The sequence below is a fragment of the Abramis brama genome (assembly GCF_963993115.1).
Source record: "Abramis brama genome assembly, chromosome: 19".
Taxonomy (NCBI): domain Eukaryota; kingdom Metazoa; phylum Chordata; class Actinopteri; order Cypriniformes; family Leuciscidae; genus Abramis; species Abramis brama.
Window position 1 is genome coordinate 7,765,944 of NC_139981.1, and position 20,070 is coordinate 7,786,013.

The 20,070-nt window shown below is 37.8% G+C and overlaps 2 protein-coding genes across 2 annotated transcripts; one reads left to right on the forward strand and one right to left on the reverse strand.

Moving 5' to 3' along the window:
- Positions 1-910: 910 nt before the first annotated feature.
- LOC311070143 (uncharacterized protein) lies at positions 911-8,775 on the forward strand. Its single transcript, XM_084093868.1, has 3 exons — positions 911-2,553; positions 3,076-3,200; positions 4,504-8,775. The coding sequence occupies exons 1-3, from the start codon at positions 1,459-1,461 to the stop codon at positions 8,465-8,467; spliced, it is 5,184 nt and encodes a 1,727-aa protein (XP_083949994.1). The 5' UTR covers positions 911-1,458; the 3' UTR covers positions 8,468-8,775.
- Positions 8,776-10,209: 1,434 nt separating this feature from the next.
- vdac2 (voltage-dependent anion channel 2) lies at positions 10,210-18,512 on the reverse strand. Its single transcript, XM_084094010.1, has 9 exons — positions 18,358-18,512; positions 15,935-16,006; positions 15,790-15,839; positions 15,419-15,571; positions 15,276-15,328; positions 13,262-13,489; positions 12,607-12,757; positions 11,449-11,506; positions 10,210-11,071 (listed from the first exon to the last, which is right to left on the reverse strand). The coding sequence occupies exons 2-9, from the start codon at positions 15,999-16,001 to the stop codon at positions 10,980-10,982; spliced, it is 852 nt and encodes a 283-aa protein (XP_083950136.1). The 5' UTR covers positions 16,002-16,006; positions 18,358-18,512; the 3' UTR covers positions 10,210-10,979.
- Positions 18,513-20,070: the final 1,558 nt, after the last annotated feature.

The window sequence follows — 20,070 nt, forward strand, 5'->3', positions numbered from 1 at the left end:
TAAAGCAAATGGGTGACATACCAAAATGACAAATATGCTAAATAGAAACAAGCACTAGTGATATCAGACAATAAAAGTAAAGTGTTAAAATTGAAAGTCACAAGTATTCAGATGAGAAGGCATACGGGTGTGTTTATTATTGGATTGGATTCAGTCCAGCTCACAGTGACCGCTCAGCATGACTGAAAGTGGAGCGCTGACTTGTGCTTTTCTGCTGCACAAACATGTACTTTATAGCTTGAAGAATGGTGTTACTGCAGTAAAATATATGCAAATCTTACAATAAGAAGAAATTTTAAATAACACCAACATATAATAAAGTTGTCACAGTTCTGCGTGCTGAATGTAGGAATTTGAGTAATATGAATGTTTTTATATTAAATCATAAAAATAGCATAGCCATTAAGATTACATGCCTTTTTAAAAGCAACAGGGTTTTACAGTTTATAGCCATTACTAACCTTGTGACTCTACAAAGTCTTTAATATAAGGACTATAGATATTTCTGCAGGCAGTAATGGGTTGACTTACAGATCAGCCCTTATACTGATAATGTGATTAAAAAGTAAATAAATACATACATGAGGCAGTTACTTGCTTGAAGAGTTAAAGTCCTGAAAGGATGATTATGCCATTATGACATTTTTATGTACTAATTGAAGCCTACATCATTGTAATAAGGGAAAGTTTACTCTATGGTGCAAACATTTGCTTGTGAAAAGATTAATAAACACATTAAACAACAAATAATAATTACCTAATTTTACTGTATCATATAAAGTAATAATAATTAAATAGTTAAAATGTGTGTTGCCTGCATCTGAATCTTATATATAAAATATAGGCTATAGGCTACACTCTCAGAAAATAAAGTACATAATTGTACCTTTAGGGGTACAATGACTTGTCACTGGGGCTGTACCCTCAAGGGTACAATATTGTACATTAACCTTTAAAAGAAACGGTACATATATGCACCTTTTAATGCTTTTTGACCCTCAAAAAGGTACATATGTACCTCGAGGTCCAATAATAAGCCCTGGAGTACGTTAGTGTAGATTGTACCTTGGGGGACAGAAATGGACTCCTACTGTACCCCTATTTCTGAAACTTTACTTTAAGACCACCTCCATAATTCGCACGCTGCACAAAAAGTCAATTTTTCGTGGAATGAGCCTGTTATCCTCGTAGGTTATTTAGTTTAACAGTCATATATTTTTCTCAGATAAAAAATAATAGACCTGTTTTTTCCAGAATTTCTGATTTTGAAATATGACATTAAGGCTGCAGGCTACATTTTACAACATATTGTATATCTATTCCAGAAATAATATGAGTTGTGAATCTGCGGACGAGTGGAGTTCGTGTGACGTCACATCAGTTCCCTGGAGATCAGTGGAGGAGTGAGTGAATGCGCAGGATGCTGAACAGCTGATTCTGAGCTTTTAACCTGTACCTATGGACAGCTCTATTCAGCCAACCGAGCATCTATTGCAGTATAAAAAGGGAAGCATTTTCACTAAACGCCACGAAGGAAAACGCACCAGCCTCACAATGGAACGTTTTCTTCATTCACCTGGCCGGACACGGGAAGAGTACCGGCACCAAACGCCGCGTCCTTCATCGAAACTCATCTCAAGGTCTGCCTTTAGCCTTGAGTCCACAGCACCACTGAGAGGTAATGAAACCTTTACCGAATTCGCCGCGAAACCGGCCGATAGCTTAGATTTTTCAAACAAATATGCAAGTGGAATGAATCTGAGGAAAATGAGTGAGAAAGAATTACTGCAGGGGCTCAATGATCGCTTCGCGGGATTCATCGACAAGGTTCATCACCTGGAAAATCAAAACATAGCTCTAGAGAGAGAAATTGAGGCCATTCGACTCAGAGCAAAATCCTCTTCCTCTCTGTCCAAAGAGTATGAATCAGAACTTATTGGTCTTAGGCAGCAAGTTCATGAGATTGGCCTTCAAAAGCATCAGATTGAGATAAACCGTCAGAATCTGGAGGACGAGTTTGACACTTTGAGAGAGAAGTATGAAAGAGAGACTCGTGGTCGAGTTGATGCTGAAGACAGCATTTCAGTACTGAAGAAATGCATTAATGATGCATACCTAACCAAGCAAGACATGGACCGAAAAGCCAAAGCTCTCGAAGAGGAGATCGGATTCTTGAAGAAAAACCACGAAAGCGAGGTAGCAGAAATGATGGCCCAAGTCCAAGAGGGTCGTGTGACAGCAGAAATAAGTGATTTTAGTAGAAGTGATGTCACTGCAGCTCTGAGGGACATCAGGATGCAACTTGAAGGTCACACCGACTCTGACATCCAATATGCTGAGGAACGCTTTCGAGCTCAGCTCGCCAAACTGACCAAAGCTGCTGAGGTCAACAGAGAAGCTCTCATGGCCACTAAAGCAGAGATTAATGAACACCGGAGACAGCTGCAGTCCAAGAACAGCGAGCTGGACTCTGTGAAAGGTGTGAGGGAAACACTGGAGAGGCAGCTGTATGACCTCGAGCAACGGCACAATGCTGAAATCCATCACTTCCAGGTAGGAATATATAACGTGATGCGCTGTTCAGCCTAGAATATTTTAATCATTCAGTGTGCGGAAATCTGAAATAAGAGCAATTCTTTTTAAATCAGTGTTGGGGAAAGTTACTTTTAAAAGTAATGCATTACAATATTGTTTTACTCCCTAAAAAAAGTAAGTAATCGCATTACTTGCGGAAAGAAATGTGTTACATTACTTTTTTGCTACTTTTTCTCACCTTTGCGTAATATTCTGAGTTTGCATTTCACTGTTTTTAGTCATTTTGAGGAATTCTGAATACAAAGCACACAACTCGAATTACTTATTTGAGACATTTTGTTTTAAATTTAAAAGTAATGTTACTTTACTAGTTACTTGAAAAAAGTAATCTGATGACGTAACTCATGCTACTTGTAATGCGCTACCCCAACACTGAGCACTATCAATTCTACATAATCTAAAATTCAGTATCATGTCATGTGGCTTTTCTTTCTCTCTAATGCACTTCCATTGTGTTTTCTTCTTTTGTCCATGGTGCAGGACACAATCAGGGAGTTGGAATACGAGCTGAAAAATGCTAAATATGACATGAGCAGTCATGTGAGGGAGTACCAGGACCTTCTCAATGTCAAAGTGGCACTGGATGCTGAAATTTATTCCTACAGGTACATCTTTGATTACAGTATTTTGATTATACAGTATAAACTGTTTTACTGTTGACCTCATAGCAAACTCTCAGGACCAACAAAGTCTTCATAACAGGTCTGAAAAAAAATGATACATACAAAATTAATTTATCTAATTTATCATTATGTATTTTTAGTCGCTTTCCATTCCTGATTCTGTCCGTAGTGTTACAAATGTTTATCCAATTAAAATGTGTTTCTTTTCAATCCCTTTACAGTGCATATTACTGTTTAATATTTGTAGTGAAGTGACATACAGACAGACATACATGACACCTTATGTGACGTACAGAATTAGAGAGTGAACAAAGCGAGATATGTTCTACATAACTGAAATGTTTATTAAACAGGAATGCTAATTTGTATTTCAAATAATCATTACTAAGTGCTTTTTATTCCAGTTTTCATGAGTTAATTTGTTGTTTCAACAGAATTAGGTGTCATTTCATGATTTTGTTGGCGGCTTCCGTGTCTTTTTATGCTTAAAAAGCCTCTGCATTAAGAAACAATAAATAGGGCACATTTTTGACAAGATTCATTACAGTGCCATCAGAACCAAATTATAGTATTACTAGAAATGTCCGATACACACTGGCAGGGCTTCAGGGTAGACATGTCAAACGTCTCCACATCCATGTCACTGATCCCATGACAGAGGAGATACTGAGAGATGACCTGGCTGAGGTTTTACTTCATGAGCCCTTGTGATAAATACAGAAGTCTGCAACAGTTATCATGGAAACTAGCTTTTTTTTGTATATACAGTAACATTCATTTCAGTGCCATCACTGCCATATAATAGTAATACTGTAATTTGGCTGAGACGGCACTGCACGTCCCAATTTTGCCATGTTAGATGCGTTCCTGGGTCAACTTATTTTGTTGATCCTGGAACAACATTCCTGTCCATTCTCATCCCTAAACCTAACCCTACCATTAACTTTCCCCTAAAATAAGAGGGAAATGATAGGTGATTAACACTGATGTAGAAGCATCTAACCCTGGTTTATAAACCTAAACTTAAAATAAACTCTAAACATGTCCCTCAAATCTGATTGGTTATTGGAATGTTGTTCCAGAATCAACAAAGATGTTGATGCAGGAACATTTTGTACTTGGTGAAATCAGGGTCTGCGACGGCACTGTAATGAATGTTGTCAAAAACGATTTATAGTTTCTTAATACTTAGATGTAAAATGCACAGGTTGTCACTAGTTGAGCATAATGAATCTAAATATTATTCTGAATTGTTTTGTTTCTTCTTTTTTTTTTTTTTTTACAGGAAACTTTTGGAGGGTGAAGAGTCAAGGTACTCTACAATCTCAGATGCACATATTTCAGCACCATACATTTACAGACAGTCACCCATCTATACTCTCCCTTGTGTCAAAAGGCAGGGGGGAGCAACTCGAAAAGCAGAGCCTCAGTACAAATTTGTTGAAGAGATTATAACAGAGACAACCAGAGAAGATGTGGAGATATCGGACTCTGGCTCTGAGAAGAGTGGGGAGGGAAGAGAGGGTGACAAACCAGATGAGGAGAGCAGTGAGAAAGATGAAACTCCTCAAGAAGCTGAAGATACTGAAGAACCAGCTGTGGAGAGCAGCGATGAACACCGTCCTGAGATAGAGACAAAAGAAACTGAAGTCAAACCAAGTGATCAAAAAGAGGATGAACCAGTTGAAATTACTCCAGTTGATTCTGAGGTACAAAAAGATGCTGACTCTGAACCAACAGAAAAGGCCATTGATGAACAAGATAAATGTGAGGAAACAGACACAAAAGACACAGAGCAGAAAGACCTGAAGGATGACATGAATGGAAAAGTTGATGGACCTGAAGAAGAACGTGTGAAAAAGACAGATAAACCAGCTAAAGAGACAGAGAAAGATGTCCCCAAACCAGATATGTTAGAAAAGCAACAAATGCCAGAGAAATCAGAAACTGGACCAAAAGACAAACCATCTCAGGAGCCACAAAGTCCTGAAGCAACAACTGAAGTAAACGCTAAGCCCAGTGGACAAACTGTGGAGGTAACTTCTCCAAGAACTGAAGAAGATAAACACAAAGATGCTAAAATCTCACCTCAAGAATCCAAAACTAAAAAATCAGCAGAGGAGGAGAAAGAAACAACTCCAGTTCAACCTGTAGAGGAAGATTCTCCCAAACCAGATAAACCAGCAGCTGCTGAACATGCTGAGAGTGGAAAACAGACCACTGGAGAGGACACAGAGGAGGAGACCTCTGCAAAAGAAGACAATTCTGAGACTGTAAAAGAAGAAACAAAACAATCTGAGCCTTTGGAAAAAGACCAAGAGGATAGCAAACTAACAGAGAAACCTGTGGAGAAGAAGCAAGAGGCTCAATCTAAGAAATTGGAAAAGGAACAAAAACCTGAGGAGTCTATTAAAGATAGCAAAGTTGCTGAACTGGTAGACAATGTGAAAACAGAAAAAAGTGAAAGTATCAAGCCTAAAGAAACAGAAAAGACACAAGAAAACCTTTCCAAAGCTGCAGAAGAAAAATCACAACCTGAAAAGTCACAGAAACAGGAGGACAGCAAAAGCGACATTGTAGACACCGTCAAAACTGAAAAGGTTGAACTTGCTAAGCCTAAAGAAACAGAAGAGACACAAGAGGACATTTCCAAAGAAGTTACGGAAGAAAAATCACAACCTGAAAAGTCACAGAAACAGGAGGACAGCAAAAGTGACAGTGTAGACACCGTCAAAACTGAAAAGGTTGAACTTGCTAAGCCTAAAGAAACAGAAGAGACACAAGAGGACATTTCCAAAGAAGTTACGGAAGAAAAATCACAACCTGAAAAGTCACAGAAACAGGAGGACAGCAAAAGTGACAGTGTAGACAGCGTCAAAACTGAAAAGGTTGAACTTGCTAAACCTAAAGAAACAGAAGAGACAAAAGAGGACATTTCCAAAGAAGGTATGGAAGAAAAATCACAACCTGAAAAGTCACAGAAACAGGAGGACAGCAAAAGTGACAGTGTAGACACCGTCAAAACTGAAAAGGTTGAACTTGCTAAGCCTAAAGAAACAGAAGAGACACAAGAGGACATTTCCAAAGAAGTTACGGAAGAAAAATCACAACCTGAAAAGTCACAGAAACAGGAGGACAGCAAAAGTGACAGTGTAGACAGCGTCAAAACTGAAAAGGTTGAACTTGCTAAACCTAAAGAAACAGAAGAGACACAAGAGGACATTTCCAAAGAAGGTATGGAAGAAAAATCACAACCTGAAAAGTCACAGAAACAGGAGGACAGCAAAAGTGACAGTGTAGACACCGTCAAAACTGAAAAGGTTGAACTTGCTAAACCTAAAGAAACAGAAGAGACACAAGAGGACATTTCCAAAGAAGTTACGGAAGAAAAATCACAACCTGAAAAGTCACAGAAACAGGAGGACAGCAAAAGTGACAGTGTAGACACCGTCAAAACTGAAAAGGTTGAACTTGCTAAGCCTAAAGAAACAGAAGAGACACAAGAGGACATTTCCAAAGAAGTTACGGAAGAAAAATCACAACCTGAAAAGTCACAGAATCAGGAGGACAGCAAAAGCGACAGTGTAGACAGCGTCAAAACAAAAGAGGTTGAACTTGCTAAGCCTAAAGAAACAGAAGAGACACAAGAGGACGCTTCGAAAAAAGTTACAGAAGAGAAATCACAACCTGAAAAGTCAAAGAAACAGGAGGACAGCAAAAGTGACAGTGTAGACAGTGTGAAAACAAAAGAGGTTGAACTTGCTAAACCTAAAGAAACAGAAGAGACACAAGAGGACATTTCCAAAGAAGGTATGGAAGAAAAATCACAACCTGAAAAGTCACAGAAACAGGAGGACAGCAAAAGCGACAGTGTAGACAGCGTCAAAACAGAAAAGGCTGAACTTGCCAAGCCTAAAGAAACAGAAGAGACACAAGAGGGCGTTTCAAAAGTTACAGAAGAGAAATCACAACCTGAAAAGTCACAGAAACAGGAGGACAGCAAAAGCGACAGTGTAGACAGCGTCAAAACTGAAAAGGCTGAACTTGCCAAGCCTAAAGAAACAGAAGAGACACAAGAGGGCGTTTCAAAAGTTACGGAAGAAAAATCACAACCTGAAAAGTCACAGATACAGGAGGACAGCAAAAGCGACAGTGTAGACATCATCAAGCCAAAAGAGGTTGAACTTGCTAAGCCCAAAGAAACAGAAAAGACACAAGAGGACGCTTCGAAAAAAGTTACGGAAGAAAAATCACAACCTGAAAAGTCACAGAAACAGGAGGACAGCAAAAGCGACAGTGTAGACAGCGTCAAAACTGAAAAGGCTGAACTTGCTAAGCCTAAAGAAACAGAAGAGACACAAGAGGGCGTTTCAAAAGTTACAGAAGAGAAATCACAACCTGAAAAGTCACAGAAACAGGAGGACAGTAAAAGCGACAGTGTAGACAGCGTCAAAACAGAAAAGGCTGAACTTGCCAAGCCTAAAGAAACAGAAGAGACACAAGAGGGCGTTTCAAAAGTTACGGAAGAAAAATCACAACCTGAAAAGTCACAGATACAGGAGGACAGCAAAAGCGACAGTGTAGACACCGTCAAAACTGAAAAGGTTGAACTTGCTAAACCTAAAGAAACAGAAGAGACACAAGAGGACATTTCCAAAGAAGGTATGGAAGAAAAATCACAACCTGAAAAGTCACAGAAACAGGAGGACAGCAAAAGTGACAGTGTAGACACCGTCAAAACTGAAAAGGTTGAACTTGCTAAGCCTAAAGAAACAGAAGAGACACAAGAGGACATTTCCAAAGAAGTTACGGAAGAAAAATCACAACCTGAAAAGTCACAGAAACAGGAGGACAGCAAAAGCGACAGCAGTGTGGAAAGTGTGACAAGCGGAGGGGAAGTTAAAGTCACAGAGAAACAGGTTGATGAAACTCAACCCCCCAAAGCCAAGGAAACAAAACCTGATGCAAAGCCTGAGCAAAAGGATACTAAAGAAAACAAAGTGAAGACATCTGAGAAAGCTGAAGAAGAGGAGAGTGTGATGACCAACGGCAGTGGAACCAGCAAAGATGTTAAAAGTGAAGAAACTGTCCCAAAAGACAAAGAATCAGACAGTGGTGAAGTGAAGACGTCAACCAAAACAGAAGCTAAAGCTCTGGAGAAGACAGAGCAGGTCAAAGAGAGCAGCAAGAAGGACAGCGTGGACACCAAAGGTCCAGAAGAAACAACTAAACCCACTAATGTAGTGTAGAATAATAGTGGTCAAAAAATAAAACCCCTAAGAAAAAATGCCTTGAGAAAAGAGAATGAGAAAACTGTTTAAATAAGCTTCCTTGATGAATGCAATATAAATTACTCAGATGATCTCAGTTGAGCATGAAATTTAGAAATTGCTTTCTGGAAGTCTGATGTTTCTGATGCAGATGCATGCGTACACTGTGATCTACGTGTACATGATGAATGTGTGAATCTTGAGGAATGTATAAGATTTTATTTTGCTACATCTGATCAGCCATATGTATGTATTAAAAAAGTGCTATATATTAACTTAATAAATATTCCAGCATATCAGTGTTTCCAAGTGTATTCATTTAAGCAATTTTCCTACAGAGGAACTACAATAGGCCTACTGAGCTTTGTAAACTGTTTAATGGGGTGTGTGATGCTCCACTTATCCTTGGTTCCAACACTTGCCAACCAGCACTTACATATTCTCTTTAGTCAACATAGCAGCTATTCATCTATAAAGGATCACAAGGCATTTAATTATTGTATGTGTTTACCTAAAAACTCACTTAAGACTTACCCAGAAAAACCCTACAAGACTGCTTAATATTTTAAGATGTCTCTACTTTGTTGAAGCTTAAATATATCATCTTAATCTGAAGTCCCACATAAACACCGTTCAAAAGTTTGGGGTCAGTAAGGATGTATTAAATTGATCAAAAGTGACGGTCAAGACGTTTGTAACATTTGAAATGTTACAAAAGATTTCCATTTCAAACAATGTTCTTTTGAACTTAATATTCATAAAAGAATTCTAATCAAAATGTATCAGATTCCACAAAAAATGTTAAGCAGCACAGCTGTTTTCAATATTGGTAAGAAATGTTGTAATCTTAGACAGCAAATCAGAGTATTAGAATGATTTCTGAAGGATCATGTGACACTGAAGGCTGGAGTAATGCTGAAAACTCAGCTTTACTATCACAGGAACAAATTTCACTTTAAAAAAAACATCAAAATGGCCATTTTAAACTTATACAGTTTCACAATAGTTTTTTTTTTTTTATCAAATAAATGCAGCCTTGGTGAGCATAACACTTTCAAAAACATTTTTAAAAAAAATGTTCCGACCCCAAAAATTTGAACAGTATAAGATGGTGACCAAAGACAGTATAATTTCTAAAGTATTAAAGTAAACCTTCTATAAAATAATATAATTACTATTACCATGAATTGTATAGACTCAAAACAGAAATTTATGTAGATAAACAAAATATGGAAAACTTAATTTTCAAAAGCACAATAGCATTTCCCCAGTAACTGTAAACCCACATTAAATGAAGTCTGGGTTGTTGTTTTTAAACTAAACCTGTCCTTGTTCGCCTAATTACACAGGAGTATAAAACATCCATTTTAATCAAGTTATGTTCAATAGGTCAATACAAATGGGTGGAGAATATCAGATGTGAAAACTTAAGACAGAAAACAAGCAGTGTACCATGTTTTTCCCAAATACTGAATATTTTTGACCGAACCGCAAAAGATACGAGAAGCTTTTATTCTACCTTTCAGAAGTGAATAAGCCCGTTAAATTTGCTTCCAATAACGGTTGTGAACATTTAGCACCATTTTTCCTCTGCTGCATGTCCACAATCCTGTTAAAACACAGACCTGCAGGACCATTTTTGGGTTGCGAACACATTTCTGAGCTAGAGTTTGTATATGAAAACACATTTGCTTTGTAATCAAGAAGAACTGTATCATAAATGAGTTTAAATAGTTTATTGAAAAGTTCAAACATACACATGAGGACCTCTGAGGTATTGTGAAAGCTTGGCCTCAGGGAACCAGGGTCATAACGCAACACCGGGAGCAAAAGGTACTGAACTCGTCTGTGCTGCAAATGAAAACAAAAGGCCAGCCATGCCAGCTCAGGAGCACCAGCGTTCATCTCCCCATTAGCCTACCCAAAAACTGCTCAGTTCAAGGGCAGACTTCATGTACAACGGTTACTCTGGATGGCTGCCGAAGGAAAAGTAAACTGCTTAAGCTCGTCCTTGCGTGCATGGAAAGAAGAAAACGGTATAACAGTTTTTAAATAATAGCAAGTATAACCTTTAATATGGAGTTAAGTAGTTGCATGAATCGCATTCAGACGACTAAGGAATATCAGATACAATACAAATGATGAAATTAGGGACAGTTTTGTCACAAACCCACCACCGTCTAACAGACAAAGAACAACAGGAAGCCACAGATGCCCTCCGTGTCCCAGAGAGTATTGAATTACTGCGGCAGTGCTGGAGACAGATGAAGAACTTGATTTGTAGCTGAATGTCTATAAGAGAACTACAAACAGATACAAACAAGGGCATTTGGACCAGAAGGGGGGAAAAAGAAACACCATGACATGATCGCTTTTGATGAGCCTTTGCTCCCATCCCATCCTGAATCCCCCTGCTGGTTGCTGTTGGAGTTAGATTTAAGGCCAGATTTCTCTGATATTCCCTTGTCCCTGATGTTAAGCAGGAGCAGGTTTAGGCCTCCAGCTCCAGGCCCAAGCCCAGCTTGTGGCCACCGGAATTGATGCTCTTTCCATCAACCAGGGCCGAGAGGGTCAACTTGATGCCTGAAAAACCACCACAGATTTAATCACTGGACCTTTTACAGCAGGATTCCTGATCTGCAGAGTTTAGTTCCAGCCCTAATCGAACACACCTGGACAAGCCAATCACAGTTTTCAGAGTTACTAGGAAATCGCAGGCGAGTTCGATCAGGTTTAGATCTAAACTCTGCAGAATTTGAGGAACCCTGTTTTACAGCATCTTAACTACATGAATGCAGAAGTCTACATAAAAACAAAATTATTAAAAGGGTGATGTTTCCAAATCAACTTGTTTTATCAGTCTACAAAGCTGGTGAACAGATACCAACTATAAACTATTGAGGAATACAAAAAACAGAAATTCTCATGTGTGAATAATAAGAGGAAATGCAAGACTGTACCTGGTCTCAGGGTCTGAGTGTAACCAACACCGACAAGGCTGGTGTTATTCACTTTAGCCTGTTGAAATGAGAGAAAACGTTGACTCATTTCTGAAGACATAAGTGTGCACATGCAAAGCCAAATGTAACATTCAAATACAAACACATTCATGAGGAGTCTGACTTCCAGTCTCTTAAAACAAAAGCTGTACTTTTAGTAGCGCCTCATGAATGGCACTTCGGTTCACAGAGTTGCCATCTGATCCTCAACAGCACATGGGCACAGATCTTTGGCAATGGGTCGATGCCAAATTCTGTGTAAAGAATCGATATAAAAGCTGTACTAAAATATGTCTGCTCTGATGGCCAATGGAAATCAGAGGCGGCTCTGGGGCTTTCTTTTGTTGCATCATAGCGGCATTAAACTTTGTCATGGCCAATCATCACACATCTTTGGCTGTGAATGAGAACTATTGAGCAACAATTGAGAGTGTCCTCTTACTGTAATTCCTGTGTAAACACCCATTTCCTCTAAATATAGAGGTCATGATGAAAAACACTGCTTGGTTGTTTTGTAAGATGCTATAAAATAAAGCTCTGCCTTTTTGGCCTTGGCTGTGAAATTTATCCAAAAGTTCCTGTATTTATTTGCAGTGCAAATGCACATTTTCATGGATTTCAACGATCCCCGTTCACACGGATCCGCGAAAACGACTTATAATGCTGTATTCTGCTGCCAGGCCAGTAGTTGGCGATGTCACTTTTTAAAGCAGGGGTGTCAAACTCAGTTCCTGGAGGGCCACAACCCTGCAGAGTTTAGCTCCAACCAGCTCCAAAAACACCCTGCCTGGAAGTTTCTAGTAATCCTGAAGACCTTGATTAGCTGATCAGGTGGGTTAATTAGGGTTGGAGCTAAACTCTGCAGGGTTGTGGCCCTCCAGGAACTGAGTTTGACACCCCAACGTGCCAATAGACTGAACACATGTTTGCGTTTTCAGGCCCCCAAAACGCTGTTGTCATGTAAATGAACGGCAAAAATGCATAAAAGGTTTTCCATTTTAAGTTGAAAATGGTGTAGTGTAAAAGGCCCTTTAGAAATGTTGTTTTATGGGTTCAGATGCAGAAACAAACAGGTGCCCTAACTTGTGATTTCTGTAAAAACAATAAGAGTTTACTCACACAGATGGAGGCGTCTTTGTCCAGCTGATACTTGGCAGCAATGCCGAAGCGAGTGCTGTTGTTTCCTGCTGTCCAGGCCAGATTCACCGCTGTCTCCAGTTTATCACTCACTTTCTGGTAGATGGAGCCACCAAACTCTGAGCCATCATTACTGGAGGGAGACAAAATTAATGCAGTTTAGTTTAACCAAGGGCCAAAAGTTACACATTGCACCTTTAAATTGCAATAAATGAATCATTTATAAATGCACATTAACTCAGGACAATTCTACAAAGAGCTTTTCTTGCAATTCAGATTTTATAAAGATTGCACTCAAAAAGAACAATTACTAGACACAAAATATTTTAGAGAGAGAAAAAATTAGCATCTTAACTAGAAGTTCCCATGACTTTAATGTTAATTCTCAATATTTAATAATTGTACATTATTATTAAAAAAATAAATAATAATAATAATAATTTGTCCAGGTTGCCAATGGCCTGGCATATTTATAGAAACTCAATGCATCATTCCAGGGAAAACATAGTAAAATTCCTGACGTCTAAGCCAGCTCTGTGTAGATAATTTCTCATTATATCAACACTTCCCTCCACTAAAATAAACCAGGTCCAAGTCACATGCACTTAGAATGATGTAGTGACGCTTCAGGACGTACACATTAGTGTGCAGCTGGAAGTCTCCCGTTTTGTAGCCTACAGCAAAGTTGTTCTGGGTCATCTTGGACTTGGCAGTGTCGAAGGACATCTGGTAACCAGCGAGCCATCCCTCATAGCCCACCACTGCAGCGCCGTGAATGGTCGGGCCGGCAAAGTCGAAGTCAACATCACAGCCCAGGTTCACGTACTCGCGCTTGTATGCAGTCTTGACTTTTCCACTCTTTTTTCTGTTCATGAAGGAAAATAAACAATTTAGCATCCTCTTTAGTGGAATTACATTTGTTTACAAGATGATTTTTAAACATATGGATTATTTGCCTTTTGACTAGCCATAAACCAAAATTCTGATCTGCAGAAATATAAACTGTTTAGATTGTTAATGTTCCCTCCCTTCAAACAAGTGATACATTTGTGTAACAAATAACTTTGAAATAATCATGCAGTTCTCTCGGAAAGCATTTGGATAATAAAACCACACTAAAAATATCAATTTCACTGCTTTAGATAACATACCAAATCAAGCAGAAAATAACTAAATTCTAGACCACCTCTTTTAGTAATATTGATATACTATTACAGTATTTATATTTTGAATTTGCTTTTATGTTTATATTTCCATATATTTTTCATTTTAACTTTAGTTTTATGCTTTTATCTTTTTTTTTTTCTTTTTTTTTTTATTTAGCTTTATTATTTTACTTCTTAAACTTATTTTACTTCAGTTAGCGGCCAAAGCAAAATTTCTTCTAATTTTTATATTCTTATTTTCTTTCAGCTTAATTTCAATTAATGAAACAGTTTTTTGTAATCGTTTTAGTTAACAATAACAATACTACTAAGAATTTTCTAAGCCATTTTTTTAACCAGCTGATGGCCAGGTGATTTTAGTGGATGTATAAAGTCAGTGTAGTTCATCACATTTTCTATGAATATGATCCACTAACATTGGACAACCAGAAAGAGTTACAACACTTTGTCTTAATTTTGCATATTAACGGTTTTCTTTTTTTAAACCTGTCAAACTTTTGTGAATATTTAGCTTGAAATGTGTGCTTACGAGATTGTTTAAAGATAAATACAACATGGTGTGATATTTAATTATAAATACGCGTTTATACTTATTCAGTTCAAATACTATTTGGGACTGCACCATAAATCATCTATTTATGCCAACAATGTAAAATAATAATTTGCATCCATCATGATCCAAAACATCTGATTTTAAGACAATCCAAATTCAAATCCAGATTCCGTAGTGAAGGACATAAAGTCATGCCTTGGTCATACCATTTCATTCACTGCACCATTTATAAGCAACTTCATGCTCAAGCCACAGCTTATACTGAGGCTAGCAAAAACCAGCCCATTTTGCATTGTCTGCACAATAAAACAGAGCAAACAGCAGTGCTGGTGAAATACACTACCATTCAAAATTTGGAGTGTTTTTTTGTTGTTTTTTGAAAGAAATTAACACTGTTATTCAGCTAGGATGCATTCAATTGATAAAAACAAATGACAGTAAAGACATTTATACGTCTATTATTTAGGTTATTTATAACCCCAACTTTTGAACAATGTATAACGTGAATAAATCAACAACTTGCTCAGACACACACTGCTCTTCACTCCTCTGCTACACGATACAAAGCCCCTACCGTGAGCTACATGAGCCTATACATCAGCAAAGGCCATGTCAGCGCGACTGTCATCTGAGAGCACAGACCCTAATGACACCAGACAGGTGCCACTCTCCTGAACGATTTACAGTTCTCAGAACATGAGGACTGCGATGTCCAGCTTGTGTGAAAGTAACCTTGAGATATGCATCAATGCACAACAAAACAGCCAACGTTGTCACATGGCGGCACTTGAATTGCTCAATACAGTATTGATTTACAGTCCACCGTGAGAGACAATATAGCATCTCCCAGGACTCAAACACGTGCACAGAGAAATCAGTGTTTCCATCCAAATCTGAAGCTTTGGTGCCAGTGGAGGAAAGGAATTATTTACCCTGTGTTTGGTGAGAAGGTCGTGTCAAAGGTCAGCTTCAGTCCCTTTGCAATCTGGAAAAAGTGACAAACCCAATTATTATCCACGCTAAAAGAAACACACCAAGATCGGTGACCATTCAATGAATCAATCTGCATTCAGACCTGGTCTTCAATGGTGATCTCTGTGCCCAGGGTGTTGTCAGTATTCCACTTCTCTGTGAAGGTCAGACCATACTCAGACCTCTTGTATTTGGTTTCCAGGCTGCCCACCACTTTGCTGGTGTCAGTGTTGGAGGAACCAGAGGTCTTAAATTCCTATAGAGACAGGAAAGAGAAATATTTCAGATCATATTCTGGGAGCAGGCATTTTGCTTTATGCAATAAGTCATAGTGGTTTTGTGTTAAATGCGTTAAGTGCCAACATAAGGAATAGGCTACATGATGTATATGGAATAAACTAATGCGTTTTAAATTAAACACCCAGGAAGTGGCAAAAGCAGTGGTTACATAATAAATGAAAATAAAAGTCTCACCACTCCACTGCTTGATTTTGTCTTGACATCGAGCTTCACCATACCGAAACCTTTCAGAAAATAAACCAAAGGAAACGATTACAGAGAAAAAGAGAAAACTAATGGCAATTTTTCACATGAAGCAATGGAGTTTTAAAAACGTTACCATATCCTTTGTTGAAGATGTCTTTGGCAGACTTGCCAAGATCAGCATATGTTGGGGGAACAGCCATTTTATCTATTTAAAAAAAAAAAAAAACATGTGGGAATAATTAGTGGGTCAGGAGAACATCATAACATTAATACACCTGTTCAGAATACAGCAGAACAACACATTTAAATGGTAACAATTGATCTGAGCCATTCAATAGTTTTCGGACGCTTTGGGTAGTCTACGGTATCTCTAGCTTTCCATGGTTAATCGTAGAGAGATAGTGTCATATCAGTTTGATAAATGCCCCAGCCTGAATGCAACTGCTCTACTCAGGCTAATCTGAACTGACAGCAGGCCACACCTAACTGAGTCACTGAGATGGGAAGTGACGCACTCCACAGTGACCTACAAGTGTACAACGTGTGTGCGCAAGTCAGCATGAGATGCAATTATGACTGGAGGTGAGGGGTGGAGACACCACAAAAAAAAACAGCAAGCCTAGGCTTTAGTTTTTGGTACAAGGACTGCATAAAACAAATGTTCAAATGCTTGTTTTCTGTTGGCTGTGTATGAGGAACACACAGAAACTGGCGGTGTCTAAATCAGGGGTGTCCAATTTTGCTCCTGGAAGGGCACTGTCCTGCAGAGTTTAGCTCCAAAACCAATTAAACACACCTGAACCAGATAAGCAAGGTCTTACTAAACATACTGGAAACTTCAAGGCAGGTGTGTTGAGGCAAATTGCAGCTAAATTCAGGACAGTGGCCCTTCAGGAGCAGGTCTGGACACCACTGGTCGAAATGGTTGAATAAATGCACAGAGATCAATTCATTTCATCATGGAATACCAATGAAGAGACCACTCACAATGCATTAGATGTGTAAATACTAGATGTAAAATAAATAAATAAAATAAAAGATCATAACTCAGCATGCAAAATTATGTAGACATTGATTACATGAATTTTTTCATTTCTACCCCTGTAAAGCTGTGCTCACATTAGAAATATGTAAGGATGCACCGAAATGAGAATTCTGGGCCGAAACCTAAACTTCAGGATAAACTTGGCTGAAAACCGAAACCGAAAAAAAAACTATTTTTTTTTTATTAAAGTTTTTAAAAAAAATAATGTATTAAAAATTTAATAAATTAATATTAAATAGATATATCATTCTTCATTCAGTTCTATGCAACAATCAGATTTAACAGATTTATTTTTTGACCAATTATCCTTAATTTATGTTCCTAAAAGCCATATTTGACATAAAAAGAGGGAATAAAGTAGTGGTTTGCTATTGCTGTGATGTCATGCGAGCGACAGGTTGTCCGGCCCTCGCGCCAGTAAACACGTCATCAGAGAAGAGATGTCGCTGCAAGAGGGAGAAGTTATTTTAAAGATCACGAGGTCACATGAATTTCATTTATAATAAATATACAATATAACATACAAAAATAAGAACTGTTCATTCTGATTTCATGGTTCACTGACCAATCTGGTCTAATCCAGTCTCCCAGGCTTTAACACTCATGGGAAAAAACATCTAACCAGAATGGTGGAGAATAGCAGGACAATTATGCCTGGCAAGCGCTGTCAATAATGTGAAGACAACCAGATTAGGAAATAGACTACAATTATACATCCAAAAAGAGCTCAATATTTGTCATGTCACAATATAATTCATCACTGTGACCTTTATCATACAGGTAATGTAGTAGGAATGTCTGGTCCTATAGACATGACAGGCGTTTCTATGCCTTTCTGTTCCGGAAGTAGTAGGCTGAAATCCAGCTGCAGATGAAATATTCTTCCAGCATAGAAACAATTCCATACTAGTCCTTCTAACGTAAAAACATAAAGGCTAGGGGGGAAAATGTACGTGCAGGAATCTTATCGATTAATAATAAATTCAGCTGGGGTTTGAGAACTGCTTTATTATAAAGGGCAAAGTAAGGGCAAGGCTATTTACAGATCTCCTTCCCCATTTTAACTAGCCGAAGGAAACCCACATGGTGGTCAAACGTAACATTTAGAACAAAACCAGACAAAGGTAACTTACAGCACGAACTATGGTCAAATCTTAAGCAAAACAGAGACACAATATCACCAAAAAGGATCTGTTTGAGACGGGTCAGGCGGCTCTAGTACTGTGAGTGTGAGGCTGCACTCATGGCAGTCTGCGGAAGCTCACACACTGATCACTTAAAGCTACACTGTAGATGAGGCTGTAAAGCTGCTGACTCGAGCTCATGTCACGCTATGGCAGATCTCGGGCTGAGTGCTGCTGTGTGACACTAGAACAGGCCGATAGTCCGAGCTCGGAGTGATTCGGCTAACGCGAGCTAATGCGCTAGCACTAAGTAGAAAGCAAGCAAATTAACAACTCCGAAGCTGATATGTCCGTAATATATGATTCATGCTTCTCACACTGACTTACCTGTCAAAATAAGTGGAGTGGAGTTATTCAAGTACGCCTGCTTAAGTTATTCCCAGCGCTGAACCAATGTGAAAGGTCTGGCCAGTTGGAGGGCGAAATGAAGGAGACTGTAATGTAACACACCCGTGCCGACAGCCTCCTGCTCAAAGGACCCCAGGCTGTCCCATCGGTGCCTGACGGTAAATGTCAACACATGTGCCTTTCACTGTATAATTTTTTTTTATTGCGCATTGATTGTTTGACATAAAAAATGAAATAAAATAAAAAATACCCTTAAACATTTGTTGCTGTTGTTATTATTATTATTCAGTAGAATACTGAACATCACTTTTTTTATCACATAAGGTAAACAATATTATTACAATTTTGAATAGTATTTATTTTCATTTCCGTTTGAGTAATTCTAGTTCTTTAAAAACTTATTTCAGTTAGGGTGGATGGGGTAAAACCTCAGTAGTGGGGTAAGATGGCCTCTTTGAATCGTTTTACATTTTGTTCTATTACAGCTAAATTAGTAAATGTTTAGTAAATTAGTAAATCATCATCATACTGCACATGCTAAACCTGTATCTAAATAGGCGGGCATCTTCCCCCATGTTACCCTAATTGTTAAGACAACATTTTGTTCGAGTTAAAAATGTAATAAAACGTATGTTTAAATAAATAAAATGTAATTTTATCAAATCTAATATTTATACTTTGTTTCGGCTTTATTTTAATTAATTTACTTAATTAAATATTTTAATAGTATTAGTCAGTGATAGCACTGCTTTCTGGCTTTCATTTCAATGAAGGTAAAATACGAAAGTGAGCTTCGTTTACATGGAAATGATTGTTGAACTTGAGTTACAATTCTGATTCCTGAAGTTATAAACATTGCTATTTAGCTTTACATATTAGCTATTTTCACTTTCAACTTTCAAGTAAGTTGGATTGTAAAGCTCGATGACTCACGAGCAATGCATTCACTGGCCTCTTGGGGCTGCTAAAGCATCTCTATTCTCTAAGGTTGTTCATGTAAAAAAAAAAAGGGTGGTACTTTGTTCTGTATGTTGTGATGTTTTACACGATTTTGCTGCATCTAGTTATTAATAAAATGACACATAATATCTGAAAGCGCTAAAATGCTATTGTATTTTGTTGTATTCATGCGTGAATTGGGACTACTATTTTGAAAAGTGTTATGTAATGAGAGAAGCACGGAAGAAAAGAGTAAAGAAAACCTATGAAGAAGACGGATCATTAATATGTACATTTTGTTTTTAGGCTACTGTATCATATACATAATAAATACAATACTCTTTGTATTTATTATGTCTATGTACTGTATAGGCTACTACAACATTTTTCTGGTTAAAAAAAAAAAAGTAAACAAGACGGATCTTAATTTATCTAATTGTGAAATTATTTGCTTAAACCACACTTAGAATGATATTTAGAATATTCCAATTAAAAGTACTTCATTTATTTAACAATATTTTTTTTATTTGTAGGCTAGACAGCACCTGAATTTTTCACCTCGCTTTTCCAAAACAAATATATATATATATATATATATATATATATATATATATATATATATATATATATATATATATATATTTAATAGTTGGTTTCAGAGAGATTTATAAATTGTTTGTAAAAAATAGTTTTTTTAATCCAAGACAGTATCTTTAGATCTTTAGCAGATAGCCTAATCACACCTCAAAAAAT

What these genes read in the sequence shown, in the direction of transcription:
- LOC311070143 (XM_084093868.1), top strand. Translation starts at nt 1,459, where the DNA reads ATGGACAGCTCTATTCAGCCAACCGAGCATCTATTGCAGTATAAAAAG. An exon ending in CTGAAATCCATCACTTCCAG is followed by an intron (nt 2,554 to 3,075) that starts GTAGGAATATAT and finishes TCCATGGTGCAG; the next exon opens with GACACAATCAGGGAGTTGGA. An exon ending in GCTGAAATTTATTCCTACAG is followed by an intron (nt 3,201 to 4,503) that starts GTACATCTTTGA and finishes TTTTTTTTACAG; the next exon opens with GAAACTTTTGGAGGGTGAAG.
- vdac2 (XM_084094010.1), bottom strand. Translation starts at nt 16,001, where the DNA reads ATGGCTGTTCCCCCAACATATGCTGATCTTGGCAAGTCTGCCAAAGAC. An exon ending in AGATCACCATTGAAGACCAG is followed by an intron (nt 15,329 to 15,418) that starts GTCTGAATGCAG and finishes CACTTTTTCCAG; the next exon opens with ATTGCAAAGGGACTGAAGCT. An exon ending in ACCTTCTCACCAAACACAGG is followed by an intron (nt 13,490 to 15,275) that starts GTAAATAATTCC and finishes CTTCATGAACAG; the next exon opens with AAAAAAGAGTGGAAAAGTCA.